Below are 23269 nucleotides of genomic sequence, written 5' to 3' on the forward strand. Positions count from 1 at the left end.
GAGCCAAAGGAATAAATAACTGTGTCATCAGCATAAAAATGCATACTGGCATTGGACACATTTTGTCCCAAGTCATTTATATACATGATGAACATCAGAGGTCCTAAAATTGAACCCTGTGGCACCCCAGTGTGAATATTCAGAAATTCTGAGCACAGATTTTCACATTTAGTGCATTGAGTCCTGTCACTCAAATAATTAGTAAACCAGGAAACAACATGTCTAGACAGCCCTGACGAGAGCAGCCTCTGCTTTAAAATGGCGTGATCCACAGTGTCAAAGGCTTTTGATAGATCAATAAAAAGAGAAGCACAGTGCTGCTTTTTATCAAGAGCAACAAGTATGTCATTTATCACTTTTGTGGCAGCCGTGACAGCACTATGCTGCTTTCTAAACCCAGATTGTAGTTTTGAAAGAATTTTGTTAGAGTACAAGAACTCTTTTAATTGCTCACTAACAAGAGATTCAAGGACTTTTGCCAAAACACACAAGTTTGATATTGGCCTGTAGTTAGTCAAAATGGCCGGGTCGCCTCCTTTTAATATTGGCGTAACAAAAGCAGACTTCCAGACAAGTGGGATTTCATTATTCTGAATTGAAAGATTAAAAAGGATCGTAAGAGGCTGTGCAATATAATCAGCTGCTATTTTCAGAAAATAAGGCTCTATTAAGTCAGGGCCTGGGGGTTTCCTTTGATCTAAGGCTTTAAGAGCTTTATGCACTTCCTGGACAGAAAAAGGAGAAAACTCAAAAAACTCACCAGAATATATTTGGGGTTCTATGCAAGGAATCGTGGGGGTAGCTCCCACAGTATTAAATAGAAATCCAGTATCTACGAAGTGCTTGTTAAAACTGTTTAAGACCTCATGCCTGTCATAAACTGGGACAGAGTCTTTCAGGATAAATTTTGGAAGAGCCTGTGATGTTTTATTTATAGATAAGGACTTAATTACTTTCCAAAATTTCTGAGGGTTATTGAGATTTTCTGAAGTAACAGATAAATAATATTCTGATTTAGCCTTCTTAATAATTGTCGTACATTTATTTCTTAATTTCCTAAAGTCTAACCAATCAGTCAGGGAATCGCTTTTTCTAGCTTTTGCCCATGCCACATTACGCTGGTGGATAGACTCTGATAGTTCCGATGAGAACCAAGGGTTTTCCCGTCCCTTAACCCTAAATTTTCTGATAGGTGCATGCTTATTTAAAATCTTCATAAAAATTTCTTTAAAATAATCCCAAGCCAAATGAATGTCTGGTATCAGATTCAAGTATTCCCAGTTTGCCATAGACAAGTCATAATGAAACGCTTGCTCATTAAATATTTTAAAATTTCTTTTATAAATAATACGCGGTTTACATTTAGGGATTTTAGTGTTCCTACAAGTAGCAACTACACAGTGATCACTTAAATTGTTACAAAACACTCCTAACGACAGAAACTTATGAGGGACGTTTGTTAGAATTAGGTCAATCAAAGTAGATTTATCAGGACTCTTTATATTTGGCCTTGTAGGTAAGTTGACCAACTGGGTAAGATTAACAGAGTCACAGAAGGATTTAAAATCATCAGATACTATATTCAACCAGTCCCAGTTTAAGTCTCCTGCCATTAGAAGTTCATTGTATTTTAATTTAGACAGAAGATGCTTTAGAGATAATAAGGTTTCCTTTACAGCAGACGGAGGCCTATAGCACCCAACAACTGTTATAGTAAGAGACTCTACTATTTTAATATCCAAAGCCAAGAATTCCATTTGTTTAGGAATAGATACAGATAAAACAACGGATGCTTCATATCTTGACTTAACATAAATTGCTACGCCTCCACCTTTCCTAGGCCTATCTGTGCGATAAAGATTGTATCCCGTTATGTTAATGTCATCATCTGTAATAGATTTGGACAACCAAGTTTCAGAAATAATCACAATATCCGCGTTTGTTGATTTCACCCAAATTCTAACCAGGTCCATCTTATGTAATAAACTGCGTACATTTAAATGAACACATTTTAACCCTGGCTGAGATTTAAAATCAGCAGGGGTCTGGACACTTTTCAATTCAGGTCCAGGATTTGATTGTACATCTCCAGATATAAGTAAAAGTAAAACAATCATCATTAACCTTCGTTTCATATTACATTTAAAAGCATAACCATACTTTGCAGTTGTTGACAGCAAATACTGCTTTTTCTTAAATGAAAGTGAAAGTTTATACAAAACAAGGGAACCTTGTAGTTTGGGTAATACTTCATATCGATTTAAACTAGCAACCAGAGCCAGTTGAAACGTTGGTAATTCCAGATGCACTGCTACAGTTGACCTAGTGCCACTGAAATAAGTTTCACCCATAATCAACTCGTGTTTTGCAGTTCTCACCCAAGGAGCACCGCAATGTCCAAAGTCCCAAGCCACGAGTACACACAATAAAGCTTCGATGAGTGTCCTCGTCTTCATAATGATAGCCCAGAGTCCAAAACGGGGGTGAATACAAAAGTCTCCAACCTGTTTGCTCCGAATACGTGCAGAGGTGAACTAAGCAATCCGGGGATCAGATGGAGGTGCGTCGTAGCAGACTCAAGCCCGGCCTGTTTGCTGCGTGTCCGGAAAAAAAAAATAATGGCTTCCAGCCTGTTTCCTCTGCGTCCAGGCAGTATAGCAGTCTTCGACCTGTTTGCTCAGAGGCCAGGCGATGTTACAAGCTCCGGCCTCGTTAGCTTCAAAACATAGTTAGTGTAGCCGGCTCCGGTCTGCCAGCTCCAAGACCGGGGAATGCAGCGGGCTCCAGGCCTGAAATTGCTCCAAGTTTGGGAAACTCAACAGACCCCGGCCTGTTAGCTGTTTGCTCCAGGTCTAATAGACGCAGTAAGCACCGGCAGGCTCCGACCCGTCAATCCAAAGTCCAGATGGAGACGGACACGGTGGACACAGGTCTGCCTACCCAAAGTCAGTATTTAAATCGGCCCGCTTAATCCAAAACCCTATTTTCCGTCCAGAGAGAGACGCTACGCCGAGAGTTTACGTGTCGCCATCTTGGATTGTCATTGGAGTGGGTTGGATCTTGGATCTTAGTGGGTTAATAGCTGATATGCAAATTAGTTGGTTGTTCTTAGATTAATGAAAGGTGACTGAATTCTAGCACAAGTGAATGAGACGTGTTGGAGTTTGTTAGAGTGGAGACTCTAAAACACTGAGTTTCCTGTTGTGATGTGCGAGTGAATCCTGCACCCAGATACACAACTCTGAATACATGAGAACAAACTTCTTTTGCGAAATGCATGACAACATGTTACATGTTTTATGATGAAGGGGAAAAAGGAAAACTAAATAAAATTTGTGGCCTAAATGAGTGAAGAGCACAGACATAGGGATTAAAATTCATAGCTAATGAGACATGAGGCTTATGTTGTGTGTTGTGTGGCTGATGGTTGGTTTTGAATTAATCTAGCTGATGATTTTTCTTTTGTTGTGAAGTTGAGCCTGCCAATTAGTATGATGGGTTGATAAATCATGCTAATGGTTTGATTTACCCTCCTGAGATGAGGAGTGTGTGTCATGACTTAACAAGGCCTTTTTATTTTGATACTTTCACAGTGCACTGAAAGTTTTGTTTGATGATCTCTGTTTGAGCAGATCTGCACGATTAGAACAGAAGCGCTATACGACACGTCGTCGAGAAAATTGTTGCAAGTGAGTTTCTCCACATTAAAATGGGCTCAGGAGAAAGTCACTTATCTGGGACAATTAGAAAATAGGTCCCTACCCAAAAAAGGATTAAGCTAGATAATCCAATATAAAGTTCTTCTTTTCTATTTGAAATGACGTCATTTTGCTGAGAAGTGGAAATGAAAATGCGACAATAATTTCCACTGTCAGCAAAGAAAGAATGAATGAATGCATGAATGAATGAGTGAGAGAAAATAAAACTGACTTGACACCAGTATGCAAGATTGCACCTCCACCTTGACCTGACAAAAGGGTGGATGTATGTATGTATGTATGTTTCTTTTTACAGGAGCAGAAAGATGACAACAACATTCGAGGTTGCATGATGATTTAACCTTTTAAATGCCACTTTCTGTGTCTTTGCATCTACCAGGGGTGTTATTCACTACCTTGTGTTGCTCACAGAGGTAACTGTGAGAAAGTGTGTATACACCTGCGCAGCGCTAACTTTTCTACAGCATTACAGTTTTCATGTGAGTTGATCATGTGATTTATACCAGGATAGCTGGTTGATGTTTTCTACTACAGGATTTCTGGGTTCATGTGTGAAGAAAACTGTGCTTACAGGTTATGAGTTGGTGATGCTGTTACACTGTGTTTTTGGGGAAATGTGAAGGTTACTGTGACGATGTGAATAACATGTGAGACATTTCCTGTGTTGAAACTAGTGTCACTTCTTTCCACAGCTATGGATGGCTAACTTTATGGTCTTTTTATAGCACCTCTGGACCCTGTCAACTTGTGCCTGATCACCAGGATTGTCCATGTGTGTTGCTAATGTTTGTTTTTCTAAGAGTGCATGTAGAGGATTCAGCAGAGATGGACAAGTAGCATGAGAAAGCAGCTAAGAGATGCAGTGTTTGTGGAATAGTTTAATATGGGGCTCATTAGCTGGCCACTACTGAGCTCCTAGTGTTAAATACATGGAGTGACTTTGCTTAAGGGAAGTCACCGATTACATTAATGCTAACTGAGTACATGGGATGATCCATGTCTGAGGCAAATTATGCCAATAATTGTGGTTTACTGATTTGAGAAAACCTGCACATGATACTTGTATAATAAGAGTAATAAAGCATCAACAGGACAATTGTTTATAAGTGTGGAGTTTGATTTCACTTCCAGATCTTGTTTTCCAGGCCATGATGGTGTGTATGATGGCTCCAGACGGAGCCAGATGTTGAGCACACTTACTGTGCAAAACACACTAACATCTTTTCTTGCAGGGTTACGGCGCTGCTCCAGAGGAGATGCCATGATGTTGCCTGGGACATGATCTAGCTAACCTTTTTCTTTAGGACAGGAATCTAGGTTTGATGAGTTGACTCATGGGAGTGTCCATGCGTCAAGAGGAGGGGTCCAGAATTACATGAATTACATGAAACTATGTTTTCTATGTTTTCTAAACTATGTTTTTATGTTTGTTGCGGTGATTTGTGTGATTAACAGTTCATTTACGGGTATTAAACTTATGTAAAGTGGTGCATCCATGTTCAGATGAGGCTTTGATGGTCCATAAATGAAGCTCACTGAACTAAAGAATGTGGTTTGATGATGATTGACATGCTTTAGGAGTTTTTCCTCCTAGCAAGGAAATATAGGTGCAGCAGTTAAAGTATTGCTGAAAGGAATCTCCTGAGAAATCTTCAGAGGCCCAGTGAGAAGCGAGAACCATCCCAGGCAGAGCTGACAGTCCAGGCAGTGGTTGAGGTCAAAGGTCGAGTTGTTTGGGGCCCATCATGAGATCAGACTTTGGAGCCACAGCAAGGACCACGAAGCTGCGAAGGATGAGAGCTGTGCCAAGGGGGCTTTCCAGAGGCCAACAGAGGAGATTGTGGACGACAGACGGGCACCTGAAGGATGAGGGGAGCGTGCCAAGCTCCACCGACAGCACAGGGGGAGTCCAAGGATGACATCATGATTCTGTGAAAAGCACAGGAACCAGAAGCTATGGTGGTGATGACAGCAGTTTCCTATGAACATCACCTAATGCTGTGTCGCTGTGCTGTGCGTACGATGGCACACTGAGGACTGCTGGGATCATAACAGCAGTAAGATAACTGGATCCAGCACCCTTTCCACAGAGAGGTTTTCCTGCACAGGATGGACAATGGAGGAGTCATATGTATCCCCCTCGCAGGACGGAGGCCTGAAGTGAGGTGATGGGGGTTGGTAGAGGCCATAAAACTAGAGTGTTGACGAGGTCTGCAGCTTTGAAGATGAGACCCATGTTGACAAGCAATAAAACCACCTGGTATGTTTGACTGTTTATTCTACATACATTTGGACTCTGGTCCTATGGACAGTGATGGGAACATCTGGAAGAGACAATTATGACGCCCTATAGAGCTTAAACCACTCTACAGCGAGACATGCTATTTACATGTCTTGCGGAGGAGCACCACCAAACTGGAGTGTTTTTGAAGTGTTGCTTTCTTATTTTAACTATTACAGTAACAATTCATTTGTTTGCTTATGTATAGGATGCATTTTACCATGTATAAGATCACTGTTAACTAAAATGATTTCTGATACATTTGTTAATTATGTACTTTTACAACAATATGAAATGACTGAAATGAATGACATGACAGAGGCCTGTGTATGAATGACGCCTGCACTGAAAATGTTAAGCAAGAGGTGCATTACTGAGAATATACTACATAGGAATAATTTGGAGCATAAAAATTACAAAACAGGAGGGAAATGTTAGAGTGAATTGTTAAATGTTTGTCATTTTTATTCTTACCATTTGTACTTTAACTGTGTGTTGAAAGGAATTCTTTTGTTCTCCCCTCCTCAGATTCTCGAGGTTCTGGGTGAGGGGCTATAGTGTTTTATTGCAGATACATCCTATCTGGAAGATCTGCTTCTTTTGATGTGGTAAAACTTCCTGCCCTTTGTATGGCTTCACTGTGTTATCTAGGGTGAACCATAGATTGGGTGTGGGGAGGTTACCCTCTTTATGACCTAGGATGTTGTTTCTGCTTTATGACCCTTTTGGTCAGCAGTTTACACACACACACACACACACACACACACACACACACACACACACGCACTTACAAAACCACAGGCAAGGTACTCTTTGTGTGTATGTATACATCATATGTTAATGACCCTATGCATATTCAAGTAACCTCAATAAAAGGAGTGCTATGGGGAACCTGGCTGAGAGTCTGACGGAGGTCAAGTAGGTGGAACGACACTTGGCTCCAGGCAGGCCTCCCTCATGCATGAGTAACCCAAAGGACTTTGCCTACTTCGTGTCTTGCTTGCTGTGTAATCACGCTGCCTTCAACGTTCCAGCGAATAGGTTCAAGCTACAAACCTATCAGCCTGATTGGCAACGTCCTGGTGATGGTGACTTACATCTTCTACAAGAGAACCAAGACCATGACGGACGTCTACCTCTTCAACGTGGCCGTGGCCGACCTGATCTTCGTGGCTACGCTTCCGTTCGTCATATACAACGAGCAGCACGATTGGTCGATGGGCAGGGCGGCCTGTAAGGTGCTCCGGTCGTCCTACAGCATTAACCTCTACAGCGGCATGCTGCTGCTCGCCTGCATCAGCTGCGATCGGTACATCGCGATTGTTCGGGCGACGCGCTCCTTTGGGGCGCGCTCCCGCGCCCTCGTCTACAGCCGCCTGATCTGCTCGGCTGTTTGGGTGTTTGCAGTGGCGTTAACTCTGCCCACGCTCATCAGCTCAACCAGACTGAAACTGCGGCGCTCGTGAAGCTGCTGGTACCCAGCCTCCAGATGGCCGTTGGCTTCCTGCTGCCGCTGTGCGTGATGGCATTCTGCTGCTCCTCCATCATCTACACGCTGCTGAGGGCACAGAGCAACCAGCGGCACAAGGCCGTTCGGGTGGTGTTGGCGGTCGTTGTGGTCTTCGTTGTCTGCCATCTTCCGTACAACGTGACCCTGCTGATCCACACGCTGTCTCTGTTCAAGCAGAGGAGCTGCGACGCAGAGAACCTTAAACTCAAATTTCTCAACATCTGCAGGACCGTCGCATACCTGCACTGCTGTCTCAATCCCTTCCTCTACGCCTTCGTCGGGGTCAAGTTCAGGAACCACTTCCGCCAGATCATGCTGGACCTCTGGTGCTTCAGCAAAAGGTACATCTACACCGCTCGCTCGTCACGTGGCACGTCCGAGATCTGCATGTCAGAGCTGAAGTCGTCGGAAGGCTCCAACAACATGTCGTCATTCAGCGCGTAACACTTGAGCTATGAAGGGAAATCCGTCCGGCGCTCATCTCAAGCTTTGCTGTGAAACTGTGCTTTAATAATAGAGACTGTGAGATGTTCTCATCTAACTGCATCCAGTTTATATGACACAAAACTGGACATTTTTCATTCACAGGTGTATAAAGTCCAACACTTGTCCAGAGAAACACAGGTGACCACAGCAGCTTATTAAAACTATAAGCACAGCAGCAGAATCTCACACTTTGACTTCACGTATTGTTCTTGTGATTTAGAAGTAACTGTGTCATGCAGGTTGCTAACTGTACTCTTTGCTAATGAAGTTTGATGCTATAGATTGCATCTCTAACTTTTTTTAACGGGCAGGTTTGGATGTTTGGGGCATCGAGGTCGGTTTTCTGATTTTCAAAGCTTTTGTAACATGAACATGTAAACACATAATCCTGCAGTCTGAGAACGAAGCGCCCTGTTGGAATAATTTGGTATTACAGTCGAGGCGTTTATTCCTGTTCTCGTGTCGCCAGCAGGAGCTTCTTTGTTGTGTATGATGATTAAATCTGCTGTTTTTAAAGATAAGAAGCTAAACTTCCTCATTTTCTGGATCTTCCCGTAACTGTCACTTGAACCTCATCTTCTTTTCTTGACCCTGCTGTACACGTGCCCTGCTGCTTTTAATATTTGGCATTTTGTAGATCTGTGTTTTTGTGCATTATTTGAATAAAACTGTAAGAAAATATCAGAGGTTTTAATCAATATTAATTATTAATTTAACTGGATGTGCCAAAAGTTTGCAGACTAAAATGTATTTTAAGATATTGTCTGCGTGGGTTCTCTGTGGATAGAGATCATCAGTTCTGAGTATCATGTCTGAGAGGAAGTGGGTAACCCGAGCACAGCAGCGGGCCGAGCACAGGGCCCTGGGGAACGCCACAGTTAAACTGGGCTACGGAGGAACAGGAAGGTGGGAAAACTAGATCTTGATCAGATTAACAGTGAAAGGAGAAGTGTGGCAGCAGATTGTGACACCGTGTGCGGTTGCCAACAATGACTTTCTCAGATGTGCTGATAAGCAGAGGTGTCACAGGGTACAGACATGAGCACAGATAGACTCGATGTGTGCTCAATAATCCAGCTAAGGAAACCCCAGAGGGTCGATTCTGATCATCTGATTGGAGCGTGAATGTTTCATTGCTCATCCAAGTGACTTTGGTCTCAGCCTTACAAACTCTAAGGTTAAGTTACCTGTTTCATGCTCTTGCAGCTTTACTGTGGAGGTCAGTGACCTCTGCGCAGGTCAGACTTTTGGAAGCACAAAACATTTTATTGAGCACTGATGTGTGAGTTCATGTTGTACCTCAGATGTCATTGTCTGTGTGACGTAAAGACCTCAGGACAGGAAATAACATATGAAACTGTCATTAATGGAGACATTATGATCACTGGAGCAGGAAACTGTGTCTCTAATACACTAAATTAGTTTCAATCAAACTCTGAGCTGGGGTTTGTAGTTCCTCTGCAAAGTTTCCATAGTGATTAAAAAAGTGAGGACAAAGCTGCTGTACTGACCAGAAAAATGTCCAAAACCTTTCAAAAGTATCACAAAGTGTTAGACTGTGTGTGTTTGAACAGCTGTACCTCAGACATAAACCACTCAAACGCTGGCTGCCCTAAAACTGAAACTCCAGACTGTGTCAGTCACTGCTCCAGAAACCTCGATAACAACAAGATCAGTCAACACTTTAACAATGGCAGCACTCTGCTGGAAGCTGCCGCATCAGCATGAACTATGAACACATTACTCCAGTAAGGCAAATATGCACTAGTAACACTGTTGTATTATTACTGTTAAGGTTTTACCCATAGTTTTTACATCCTTACATGGTCACACTAATAAGTACATCGAGGCTTTGTTTGTTAGATCCAGACAACGGTGACTGGGTCTGTGTTACCTGTTATAGAAATACAGCCATGTGTGGGATCCACAAAAACCCTGAATCTCAAATAAAAGCTCATAAAAAACATTTCTACGACCATCAAACAGATCTCGCAGATCCCAAAACTGCAGGTTTCATCACGCTCCGACCAAAAGTCACTGAACCGCCTCAAAAGTGGACCACAAACATGCTTCACGTTCGATAAACTACAACATGAAGTGAGACTTTCCCGCTGCTGATTCCACGAAAAAGGCTACGTCTCTTCTCTGAACACCTCCACCTTGGACAATGACGCACAGCCGTTTCCAGCCTGGTTAGAGACTTTGTGTCGTAAATTTTGCGTCACATGTATTTCTCACCTTCCAACTTTTGACTTGTGGAATTGACGTAAACTCAGTGATGTTACCGTAATTCTACTGTGAGCCATGCAAATCAGCCAATAGAAGCCGAAGTTATGGCCCCTCAGGTCCAGTCTATTTAGTCATCTGTGGGGCACAACGTCAACCATCCCATCATACTGAGTGTGAGGGTAATTCTTCAGAAAATATTCAAACCACAAACATTTTTTAGGCCTGTAAATAAAGTTAAATCATTTCTAAATCATTTCTTTTAAATCACACCGGCTGTGTCCTCATTAAACTGTGACATTTCTGTGTTTGCACAGATGATGTTCATATGTGGATTCCTGGTTTCCTGGAGTTTATTGTCCACTGCAGCATATTTGTAGTTTGTAAGCAATAAAATACAAACAAATTAGGTGATAAAAAATATTCTTGCTTCTCTTTGCTCCAGCGTCGGTACCTTTGACACAGTAACATCTGCTGTAATGTTTACACCTCTAAAGAAAGCGTTAGCTTTAATTTGATACCAACATTGTTTACACAGAGTTTGTAATTGCAGAGAAATACTCCATTCATTTTGGTCATGCCATTATCAGAAAGATGGAGCACATGTAGAAATGACGGCTCCTTTTTCTTTTCCACTGCTTTGCTTCTAACAGACGCATGCACTGTATAAAAATGCAGCTGCAGCCACGGCGGGCTGACCACTTACATGCATGCATACATATGACCACCAGGGGGCAGGATGGGAGCATTACTGCATGCATAGCTTCGTTGGTAGTTTCATGGATCTGAGGAGCGTCTCCGCGGGGAACGGCAGCGGTCTCTGCGGTCAGGAGTCACAGCATCAGCTGATTTATGAGCATCCACCTCTCGTCAGCCCCGGGCTCATTCCAGATGACTCGCTTTATGTTTTTCAGTTATTATGGATGAGCTGAGGTAGCGCTGAGTCCATGTTTGGCGCCTCAGTGGCTCAGAGAGGTCTCTCCTGTGGGGCCTTTTCATGAGGGACGTCAGAACATCTGGTACCTGATAACGAAAGCACTGGTTTCTCTCTTACAGCTGATTCATTCTCCCAGGAGTCGTCACTGACGCATCGTCCTGGTAGAACAACATGTTTGTTATCCAGTCTTTAACTGGTCGCAGTTAGCAAATCTCGCCTGGTTTAATGAGACAAATCACAGCTAATCACACTTTGAGCTTCTTTGCAAGTTGATTAGAAGTTAAATTTGGAGACGTGCAACATTTCTTACACAGATTACAAAAGTGTAGCCAAAGTGCCTTAAACCTGTATTTTTCTCCCATGTCCAGCAGGGGGCGACTGTGCTGTAAACAAAAATATGATTTTTGAAGAACCTTTCAAAGGTTTTTTTGGACATTGGCTGTTTTTCACTCATTTCCAGATGTTGTTCACTTGTATCTGACCGTTTTCAGAGGAGTGTTTTTGACCTATGAATCATTCCAGTGTTGTGTCGTCACAGCTTAGCAAAGAGCTGCATCTTTGGCCTCTTTGCCATCAGCAGCCTGTCACACAAACACATCTGTTCACCGTTCTTTAGTCGGATCTTTGAAAAATTACAGAGATAACACATTGAGACAGCATGAAGGGGCATTTTTGCACCAACAAGGTGAACATGGAGAACATGCAGAGAACTAACTGAAGACGAGACACAGGTGAGGGCCAAGAACAGCACAGCTGGGCACAGAAACACAAAGCATGAAGTAAAACCTCAAACAAGACGAGAAAAACCAAGTGAACGAACAGCCTCGAGCACTGAAACAGCCAAGAAATCCAAACAGAAACTCAATCGCATCAATCAGGAGTGCAGAACTCAAACCCTGAGACCAGGACCGCCGCGGGTCCAGGAGATACGTCCAAGTCTTTGTATGCTAACACGCTGTCATGTAGGCAACCGTGGGGCAAAACCCTGAGCTGCAGACGCCCCCCCTCACTGTGCGCCTGACATCAGCCCGTCAGCGCCGACAGGCCTCAGAGAGACGGTCGCAGATGAACTCACTCGATGAAAACCAACATGCATTTGTTTTGATTCGTCGTGCATCCAAGTGTCTCTCGGTGGTTTTGCTGATTTAGAGTTTTATTTTCTCCCAGACTCTGTGAAGAAAGCTGCAGACAGGTAATTTATCTTTCTTTTTTAAGAGATGCAGACAGATGGTTCTTTTTGGCGTCACGGTCGGTGTTTGTGTGCCTGTGAACATACATTCCTCCAGTGTGCGTTTGGCCCATTTTATGCCTGAAGGAGGGCCGATTAGGGGGTCCTGGAGGCGAGGGGAGGATTATCACGCTGGGTCAGACTGTACCCCGCTGGCGTCCACCGAGGAATGCGGGCAAATCAACCGGCGGGCCGATCAGTCGGTCACGCACCGAGTCATCCCGTCTGCCAGTCGGTCATCTGCCAGCGAGGCGCTCGGCCAGTCCTCACATGCTTGGTTCTCTATCAGCAACCATTACTCTGCCCAGCACTCACACATGTCTGAAATAATCTAACCTGGAGAACATTGACGATTAAACCTCCTCTTATCTGTGTTTGTCTGTGTTTCAGCCACAGGATACACTCTGCTTAGGCAATCACACTTTACAGACCTGGGAAAGCAGTTTGGAATTTTCATACGTTCTAGTTTATTTCGTTAGTTTGCCCAGTTTAGGTTTTCCAGTTTCATGTTCACCCGCCTCTATTGTTTGTATCTACTCCAGTTCAATAAATACTCACCTGCACCAGAGCTGCTGCATTTTGGGTCCTATCTTCAATTCCACGCGTCTGCCACACCGGACGTGACACTTATGGAGCTCCACGATTCTTTTCCTGGTGTTTTGGTTGACATCTCTTGATTTTCCCATGTCAAAGAAACAGGCTCTGTGTTTTGCCTTATATGCATCCACAGGTGTGCCACCAATTTACTCACATGGACTCTACTAACCTATCAGAAGCTTCTTAAGCTCAGAATGGAATTGTCTGGAGTTTTCTTATTAATTAACAATAAACTTAGTGTATATAGAATAGAATAGAATAGAATAGAATAGCTTTTTATTGTCACTGTTACAAGAACAGTGAAAGGCAGTTTGGCATCTCTCCATGTGTGTGGAGTACACAATAGCGTAAGTATTTACACAATGACAAATTTACATTTACACAAGAAAGATATGTACAAGTTATACATACACCTGCAAACATACACGCACATACATACATATATGTATATATACACATATTTGCATCCGTACATGCGTACACACACATATTTCCACATACACGCTTACATCTATATACATACACATACATGCCATCTAACTAGCAGGTGCATTGAGAGGTGCAGTGTGATCAGTGATATTGCACATTGAGTGGGGGGTGCTGTTGGAACTATACTAAATAATGTTATAATAAATACAGTTTAAAGTGGTAAGGGTGTTGTTTGCATTGAAGTATAAACAGAAATACGATTTATAAATAAGGTGTAATGTCCATGAGTGTTGGCAGTGCAGTTATCCTCCAATCAGGGTGGAGGTAGGGCATGTTTGACAGCCTGTGGGTAAAAACTTCTGTTGAGTCTGTTTGTCTTCGACCTGATGGACCTGTAGCGTTTACCAGAGGGAAGGGGGGAAAAAAAGTGAGTGTCCAGGGTGCGGGGGGTCTTTAATGATGATGCTGGCTTCCTGCTGAAGTCTGCCAGTATAGATGTCTCTGAGGGGGGTTAGTGAAGTGCCGATTGCCCGCTCTGCTGCACTCACCACCCGCTGCAGTTTCCTCTTGTCCTCCGCAGTGCAGCAGTTGAACCAGAGTGTGCAGCAGTAAGTCAGAAGGCTCTCAATGGTGGAGCGGTAGAAGTTTACTAGTAGTCTTTGGGGTAATTGGGCCTGACGTAGTTTCCTGAGGAAGTACAGCCTTTGTTGTGCTTTCCCTACCTGGTGGGAGATGTTTGTGGACCAGGTAAGGTCGGCCGAGATGTGGACTCCGAGGAACTTAAAGCTTTCTACCCGTTCTACCTCCTCCCCATCAATGTAGAGGGTAGAGTGCTCAGATCGCTTTGTTCTTCTGAAGTCGATTACCATCTCCTTGGTCTTGGCTGTGTTCAGATGCAGGTTGTTGTCGTCACACCATTGCTTCAGATGCTGAACCTCCTCTCTATAGGCTGAATCATCGTTGTTGTCGATCAGTCCTATGACAGTGGTGTCATCAGCAAATTTTATAATGGTGTTACTGGTGTGGATTGGTGAACAGTCATGGGTGAAAAGTGAGTATAAGAGGGACTGAGGACACACCCTGTGGGACACCCACATTCAGAATGAGGGTGGAGGAGGTGTGCTCTCCCATTCTTACGTTCTGGGGTCTGTTGCTCAGGAAGTCCAGTATCCAGCTGCACAGTGAGCTGCTGAGTCCTAAGTTGCTTAGTTTATTAACCAGTTTGTGGGGTTGAACTGTATTGAAGGCAGAGCTGAAGTCCACAAATAGCATTCTCACATAGGTGTTACTACAGTCCAGGTGTGTGAGGGCTGTGTGAAGAGCTGTTATTATGGCGTCCTCTGTCGACCTGTTTGCCCTGTATGCAAACTGGTGTGGATCGAGGTTTGCAGGGATGGCAGCTTTAATGTGTGACATGATGAGCTGTTCAAACATTTGGCAATTATGGGTGTTAAAGCAACTGGACGATAGTCATTCAAGCAGCTCACTGTGTTCTTCTTGGGCACTGGAACGATGGTGGCTGACTTAAGGCAGGATGGTACTACAGACTGTAGCAGTGAGAGGTTGAAGATGGTGGTGAAAACCTCTGCTAGCTGGTCTGCACATGCTTTAAGCACTCTACCGGCTACACCGTCAGGACCAGCTGCTTTCCTCACGTTGACTCTGCGCAGTGTGGCTCTGACCTGGTGCTGCTCCAGCTGGATGGGAGCGTCGTCCCTCTCTGTGATGGCAGGATGGGTGATGGTGTCCCTGTTTTCTTGGTCAAAGCGGGCGAAGAAATGGTTTAGGGTGTCAGGTAGGGTGATGTCTGGGGAGTTGGTTTGTGTGCAACTGTCTTTGTAGCCAGTGAGTGTCTTGATCCCCTGCCACATGTTTCTGGAGTTCTTTGTGTTAAAGTGTTCCTCGATGCGCTGTTTGTATTTGCGTTTGGCTTCTTTTATGCCTTTAACCAGAGATTGGCGTGCCTCTTTGTAGACTTGTTGGTCTCCTGATTTGAAGGCGCTGTCACGTGCTCTTAGTAGGGCTCTCACCTCACTGTTGAGCCATGGCTTCTGGTTCGGGAACACTTTAACAGTCTTTGTTGTTGTTACACTCTCAGTACAGAAGCTGATGTATGAGAGTACGGCAGATGTGTGGCCCTCCAAGTCTGATCCTTCTGCAAATACACTCCAATTCGTGTTATCAAAACAGTCTTGTAGGGCCGTGGTGGCTTCCGTGGTCCACACTCTTACTGATTTTTCAGATGGTTTTTGTCTTTGAATTAGAGGTTTATAAGCAGGAATCAGGGACAGAGAGAGATGATCAGAGAGTCCGAGATGAGGCAGGGGGGTGGCCTTGTAAGCATCTGGGATGTTGGTGTAGACCTGGTCTAGTGTGTTGTTTTCCCTCGTCGGAAAGCTCACGTTTTTAAAGAATCCAGGCAGGACAGATTTCAGGTTTGCGTGGTTAAAATCTCCTGCCACGATCACAGCGCAGTCCGGGTGCGTTGTTAGCTGTTTATTAATGGAGCGCTGGAGTAGCTCCATGGCTGACTTAGCATTAGCTTGCGGCGGCACATAAACTGCTATTATTGTGATCGCTGTGAGCTCTCTCGGCAAGTAGAAGGGTCTGCACTGAATATGTACTCCTAAATTTGATGAAAGTGATTAAAATAGACAGCTCCCTCTTTTTATTCTGACATTTAACTAATTCAGAAGATATTTCAACATTTATTTATTGAGAGGTCTGGAAAATGCTTTTGCCATGATGTAATCTGTAATTTCCACAAAGCATGCTGATCAGTGTAATTTTCAATGATTGAACTGTAGTAGAGACGAGCAAACATATTGGTACATCTGAGAAGAGAGAACTTTTGTTATGAAAATGATTTTAATCTTTTACACATGATTGCATTTGAGCTTATTAAAGAGCTGTGGCTCCTGGTCAAGTGAAGGTCAGAAACTCTTGGCAGACGTTAAGGATCAGCCAATACACGGTGAGGAGGACAGGAGCTCTGAAAGGAATGGCAACACACCTGCTTACAGACGCCTGGAGTGATTTTTATCTTTTATTACTTATATTCTTTAAAGTTAAGATTTAAGTTTTTATCATTTATACCTTATATCTGTTGAGTAAGTTTTAAGTTTCAGTTCAGTTTGAGTAAGTTTCCTTCATGGTTCGAGTGTGACATTTACCCTAGAGATCACACAGAGTTCAGCTGTGTAGGCGCACAGGCCCGATGTCTGGCTAAGACGAGCAGTGTGAGGTTAGCAAAGGTGCAGACGGGGGTCATGACACATACATAGCCTACACAGCAGGCACCCACACATACACACACTCTCACATACACACACACACACCATAACAGATCTATTTTGGTAGGTAAGAAGTCAAGATGTGTTTTTGCTGCAATTGCAAATTGTGCCGGCGGATTGTCAGAGGCTTACAGGAAGTATACCTGATCTACAGGAAGATAAGGAAGCGTGCGTGGGGGCGACACGGGATGGAGATGAGACGTGATGTTCTGTAAAACTATGTTAAAGTTAGCAGGAACATTTTGTGGTTTAAGTGATGTAAGCTGTACTTTGTCTATTTTTGCAAAAGAGGGGGCTTTGTTATTGTACCCATATAAAACCTTTGTTTAATCATCGTGAGTTCAGTTCGATTGCTGACTTTGCCCAGCTTCGACTCCACGCGTGTAATCAATAAATCTTTGCTTTGACCACATCTTCCGGACCAGAGTTGTTATTTGCTTGTGAGCCCTCCGTACTCCTTTTCTCCAACTTTTGAACCTTAACATTTTGGGGGCTCGTTCCGGTGGTTGGAGTGAGGACAAGACCAGGGAGGCGCTGGACAGGGTCCGAGGTGGTCAGGCGGACAGACGGAAATCAGTGGTGGAAGTGAGGGACATTCGCCGCTTAATTAAAAAAAGGTAAGACACTACCTGTTGAAGTGAATTTCCAAAAAGTGTCAGATTGAACACAACAAAATTAGAAAGTCTACTCACTGAAAGTTACTGATGAATGTCTGTTTTGATTTGATTTTGATTGTAATCTCATGAGCATATCGGTTGAAATAAGGATAATGAGACTAATAAAGGACAGTACTGAGAGAATTTTAGTGTGGTAGGGAATTTGATTATTGTGTGGGGTGAAGCCCCGTTGGTCATTTGATCTACGTGTGATGGTCAGTTCGTGGGTTCAAGTCCCTTATGTCCACAACGGGAGATCTGCCTCAATCTTATCCGGCTCTGGATGTAGATTGTTGTTTTAAATCATTATAAATTTTTCTAGAACGACAGCGGCGTCTGTTAAGAAGCGCATTTTCTCCTTGGTAACGCTTGCACTAAGGCAGGACGCTGACCTTAGGCCTACTAGGACAGTAGGGATAGTACCGTCGACAACGGGGGAGAGGTTGGGAAACTCCGAAATTGCTAGGGGTTCAAGTCCCCTATTTTTGCGCTTATTTGGCTACCTGTAAATTAAGTTAGGACTAGATATTTGGACAGGCCAGTTCGAGTCTGGTCTGCTGGATTGGTCGCAAAAAACCTGAGGTTTACCCGTTCGAGTCGGTTATGGTAAATTTTCGAAATTGGTAGGAGCTAAGAGGCCTAAAAAATCTGTGCAGTTGTAAAAATAAGGACGTCTCTGTAAGATAATAATATAATGGTAAGAAATCTTCGGCTGAAGGGAGTCTCTGTATCAGCCTGCTGACTTCTATTTTTAGATGGTGTGTGTTTATGTAAATGAGGAGCAGTGACGCTCATACTGACTATCGCTTTCGGTTTCGAGTTGACTGAATGTGTAACTATTGTTTGAAAAATTTTGTTAAAATGTCTGTAACTGAGAGGTTGGTTTTGCATATTATGAGAAGATAAATAGAGTCGAATTAAATGTGGTGAATGGGTGATCAGTGACCGAGCTTAAGGGTCACCGTTTAAGTGTGTGAGTGCGTGATGAGTTTGACTGAGGGAGAGAATGCTGCAGCTCTGTGAGTTATTTTCACATAACCTGTGTCTATGTAAATGAAACGGCTGCTAACGTGAGTGCACGAAGGAGTTTGAACAGTTGTTTAATAAAGAACGTGGCTGCGAAATCCCTAGAGTTTTGGGAAGTTTATAGAAATTGTTATGCATTGCTGAATGCGTGTATTTAAAATGCTGGTTTTGTTTATTACCATTTTGTGAGTAAAGTCTTAATTTTTGACATGAGTGTATGACTGTTTTGCTGAGTTTTGAGATAGAATACATGAACTGTGATTTGATTTTTCTTAAGATAAAAAAGGATGTTTGTTTCTGGATCTTGTCAGATTGAATATTCACGTACGGGGAGTGTTATTCATATGAGATGCATTTGTTGGGCTGAAACGCCGCAGAACCATTATGGTTTTACCGTGTCCGCAGATATAACACGGTCAGAATTACAGTTATTTAACTTTCTGTTTCGTAGTTTCCTGATATTCCGGTGTTTGGAAAAATACATTGAGACACACGAAAGAGATCCAGGTGAAGCTGCCACTGCGTTTTATCGTTCTGCCAACATGCCTTTAGTCCCTTTGACATAGAGTACCACTGGACCGGTAACGGACGGTGAAAGTACGAACATATGCAAATGAGTTGGCCGCTGTGAAACGCACAAGGATCTCTGTTTTGGTTTAAAGTGTTTTTGAGGTCATAAGCATGATTTATACATATGGTTAACTGACTGTAAATATTACGTTGCTTTGTTTGCATGGGGATATACATGGGGTTTTGTTTCATTGCTGCAATGATGTTATTGATGACCTGGGTTTTGAATGTTGTTGTGATGCAAAGCTGGATGATTTGAGGTTAAAGCTGTTTTAATCTAGGCAATACATAACGGGTGATATTGACGTTTGAGTTTTCTTGTGTTTTTACCTGAGGCTTAAATAAACAAATAAGTACCTTTGAGAAACCCGGTCAAATTTTACTGTGCATAATAACACAGGGTGCATTTAAGTATAACTCACTGCGGCCTATGTTGTAGTGATAGGACTGATAATAAAAAAAAAAAAAAAAAAAATTTGATGACCTTTTGAGATTAAATTGTGAAGATAAGATAAAGTACACAAAGTTTAATAGGATGATTTGAGTTTGTTAAGCACCTGGCCATATAATAATGTTGGGCTGTAGCATGCTGACATATCACTAGAGAATTGTTAAAGACGAATGAGCTGTCTTGACCCAGAGAAAATGGAGTGGTCGTCCTGTTAGGATCGAATGATACTCGGCTCGGTGGTCAAGTTCAGACATAAGCCTTAAGCAATCATGAGCCACTAATAAGCGTGACAGATTAATAGATATAAAAGTACAGGATTGAGTGTTAAAAAAAAAAAAAAAAAAAAAAAAAAAAAAAAGAAAAATCACAGTGAAATGAGCACGCAATAAAGTGGACTTATTAGGAATAGAAGAGTTATACAATAGAGGGGAGTTGGTGTTAATTTACCAGTAAAAGCAAAAACAAAAAATAACATAAAATAAAAACGGGTTGGTTGGTTGAAATAATAAGGTTTAAAAGTGAAGAGTGTTAATCTGGATTTGAGGGTTATATAGGGAACAATCAGCTGGAAAATAACCGAAATGCTGTTGGAGGCGTTCTGTAAAGTGGATATTTCACTCGTGGAAGGGGTGTTTGAAATTAACTGTGTTTGCCATGGAGAAACGGAGAATGCCCCGTATGAAGTGTCCATATCCGCAACAGTTGAGTTAGATGATTTGGATGAGTATGTAAATAAATGTTTGCTATTGTTTACGGGATTAATGGAATTGGCGGACAATGAAAATACCTCGGGGTGGGTGCCATCTAACGCGGCGGAGTTTCTTGTCTCCCTGGTGGAAGCGGCAGAGATGGGTGCCGAGTTTGACATGCTTGGATGAGGGCGTGTAAAGGTGGAACCCGGGTCAGAACAGATGAAGTGTGTTGTGATGAACGGGTGGTCAAGTCACGGATGGCTTATGATAAGTTGGGTTAAACTCTGTGTGTCACCAAGCAGGAGAAGACGAGGAAGCGGCTGTCAGAGTGGTGAGACGGGTTGTGGAAACCGAAAGTGAAGTACAACAGAGTAACTGAGGAGGCGGAGCTAGAAAACGTCATAGGAGGAGGTGAGTGAGTGTGTGGCAGAATGGGTGACAGGGCGACCTCTGGTGAAATAAAAGGGTATAAGCCCTTGAAGGCTCAGCTTGAACAGCTGAAGAAAGCTGTTCGACTGGCTAATGCTGGAACATTAAAAGCGGCTGAAAAAGAATGTCAGGTTATGGAGCTTGAGGTAAGTAAGCTCATCACATCTCAACAAAAGAAATTGAGTGATGAAATAGCTCTGAGCTTGGTGTTTCAAGCTGAAGGAAAAGATGTGAAGAACAACTGAAGCAACTGGAAGAGGAGTCTGTGGGTCACTCAGTGAATAGAAAGACCAAGGCAGAAATGAAGGACCTCAGAGAAGTGCATGATAAGTGCTCTAAGTGGTTGTTTTTGTGGAATGCCGCAAAATCTTGGATGAAGGAGGATGACACGGTCAGAGCAGGGGATATGGTGAGTATAATGGCTTCAGTAAAACAACTAAAAGAGGAAAATAAGAAGTTGGAGGAGCAAATGAGGAACTTGACCACAAAAACAGAGAAACTGCTAGACCCTCAACACCCAAAATATACCCATGGGCTAATTTAATGCCAAGTGCCCCACCCCACCCTATGCCATGCCGGTGATGACTTTGGATGGAGGACAGGTGCGAGGGCCTAAAGGACAAATAGGAACAGTCCTGGGAGGAGTGGTGAATGTTGAATACACTGGTGGACACATAAGGAGACAAGAGGAAGAAGTAAGAGTAGGGGGGCGTCAGCCCTTTAGTGAAGGTGGGAGACCGGAGGCCTCAGCTGCAGATGAAGGCCCAACCTCGCCACCAAGGGGAATTAGGAGTGATATGCTGACGCCGTCCGAGGAACACTTGTTGGATCAGCTAAGACAGGACAGACAGGAGGAGGATACACACCCGAGAGGAGGGGCGGCCCACGATGGAGCTGGGAGCCCGGCCCAAGCACAAGGGATCGCCAGGTCCGCAGAGGGAAGGACAGGCCCAGATGAGGAGATCGGGTGGAGCAGAAAAAATGCCCGACCGGGAACGCTGGGAAGGAGAAGTGCATGGTCCTATGTATGAGGAGCCGGAGGCATTGCTGAAGGTGTTCAAAGCATTGGAACTGGCGAAGAGGAAAATGCTTAAGGACTGGTCAAAGGATAAAATAGAAGATGGGGTCTCCTGGAGTGATGAAGAGGAGGATGGCGATGAAGAAGCAGCTGAAGAGGGAGAAGTTGAGTCGGACCCAGGTCCAAGCATAAGGCTGAGAAACCGCTGGTAAAAAGGATGAAGGCGGAAAACAGAAGCAGGCCCCTCCAGGTCGGAGAAGATCAATGTTTGGGCCATCAAAGGGAAAGACACAGGTGAAGAAAAATAGAAGAGTAATTTTTGATAGAGGAGTACAGGAGGGACAACTGAATATGCCTCTGATGTCTGGTTCATGTGGCGAACCAGTGTATAGAGCATATAAAATCAGAGATTTGGAAGCATTGGTTAAACAACTTCCGCCCATTACAGAAGGAGGGGCTAGTTGGCTGAGGAAACTGACCACACTGACCGAAGCAGAGGAGCTTGCTCTCGGTGATTTCAGCGGGGTCGCTGGGCGCTGCCTCCTGGGGAGGATTAGCTGATGTAGAGGGGCTAGCTGGCACCACTACGTATGCTAATGACCTCGCTCTTGCTGAGGTCCAAAGTGCCCTGTTTGATGCTGTTCGTGAAAAGTATCCAACACGCAACACCGCACGATTCCTAAGATAATTTGGGACCCTAAAGACACACCAGGGGAGTTCTTAGCTAAAGCTAAGGAGCAGTGGTTGATGGAGACAGGCATTCATCCAGGTAAGGAGGGCGAAAGTCGGGCGTGGTTCCGCTCACCGCTCTAGCAGGACTGCCAAAACAGGTCACAGCAGACTTAGAGAAGAATCCAGACTTTGCAGTGGCAGACTCTGTGCAGTGGGAGAGGCATGTGGTGCATCGCCTCCAGCAGGAACAGGATTCGGTGAATAAACAAAAGAAAGAGCTCGAGGAAGCCCAGGCTCAACTTGTCAGGTTACAGTTGGGGGAAGCCCGCGACAAAATTGACAGTAAGAAAAAGGAAATGAAAGAACAAAGCAAAAAAATCATGGTGGCAAGGCCGGGGCTGATCCGGTGCCTGACTGGCGGATTGGATCCGAATCTCTATCCTGATGACCGCTGGCCCGCCAATGCACCAGGGCAACGTGAGACCCGCTGGGAATTGGGGACCGGTGGTTCGCAAAGGGGCGTGGTGGATCCGGCAGGGGCGGACTAAGAGCTCGGCCTCTGGGGTCTCCAGCTGACAATGATGGTTGGAGTGGCTGTTTCTTCTGTGGAGCGGAGGGACACTGGGCTCGAGAATGCCCTGTGAGGCCCCGTAACTATCCACGGCGGGGCTATCAACCCCAGGCACGCGGAAACATCAGAGGAGGAGCTGCGTGCAGGGGGCGCACCAAGCTCCGAATCCCAGTGCAGCGCCTGTCGCCCAGTATCCAGTCGCTGACTGGGGCTGGGACGGGAGCAATACTGACGCCGCCGGAGGGACCGAACAGTGTGGGTGCGGCAGAACCCATGCTGTCGATGACCGTGGAAGGTACAGAACTACCCTTCCTGGTGGACACTGGAGCAACTTATTCCACATTGAGAGACACACCTGACTGTGCAACGCTTTCAAATAGCACAGTCAGTGTTGTGGGTTTCTCCGGGATTCGATGACTCTGCCACTGACTGATCCAGCTTTGACGCAGCTGGGAAAACAGACTTTGAAACACCGATA

At 44.1% G+C, this 23269-nt stretch overlaps 1 protein-coding gene across 1 annotated transcript; it reads left to right on the forward strand.

Annotated features, from left to right (window-relative positions):
- The first annotated feature begins 2905 nt into the window (after window positions 1-2905).
- Window positions 2906-8677, forward strand: LOC120434944 (C-C chemokine receptor type 6-like). Its single transcript, XM_039603615.1, is given in 3 exon segments — window positions 2906-2945; window positions 7042-7431; window positions 7434-8677. Coding segments are annotated over 3 exon segments (951 nt in total). The 3' UTR covers window positions 7955-8677.
- Window positions 8678-23269: the final 14592 nt, after the last annotated feature.

The sequence above is a fragment of the Oreochromis aureus genome, linkage group 19, assembly GCF_013358895.1.
Source record: "Oreochromis aureus strain Israel breed Guangdong linkage group 19, ZZ_aureus, whole genome shotgun sequence".
Lineage (NCBI taxonomy): Eukaryota > Metazoa > Chordata > Actinopteri > Cichliformes > Cichlidae > Oreochromis > Oreochromis aureus.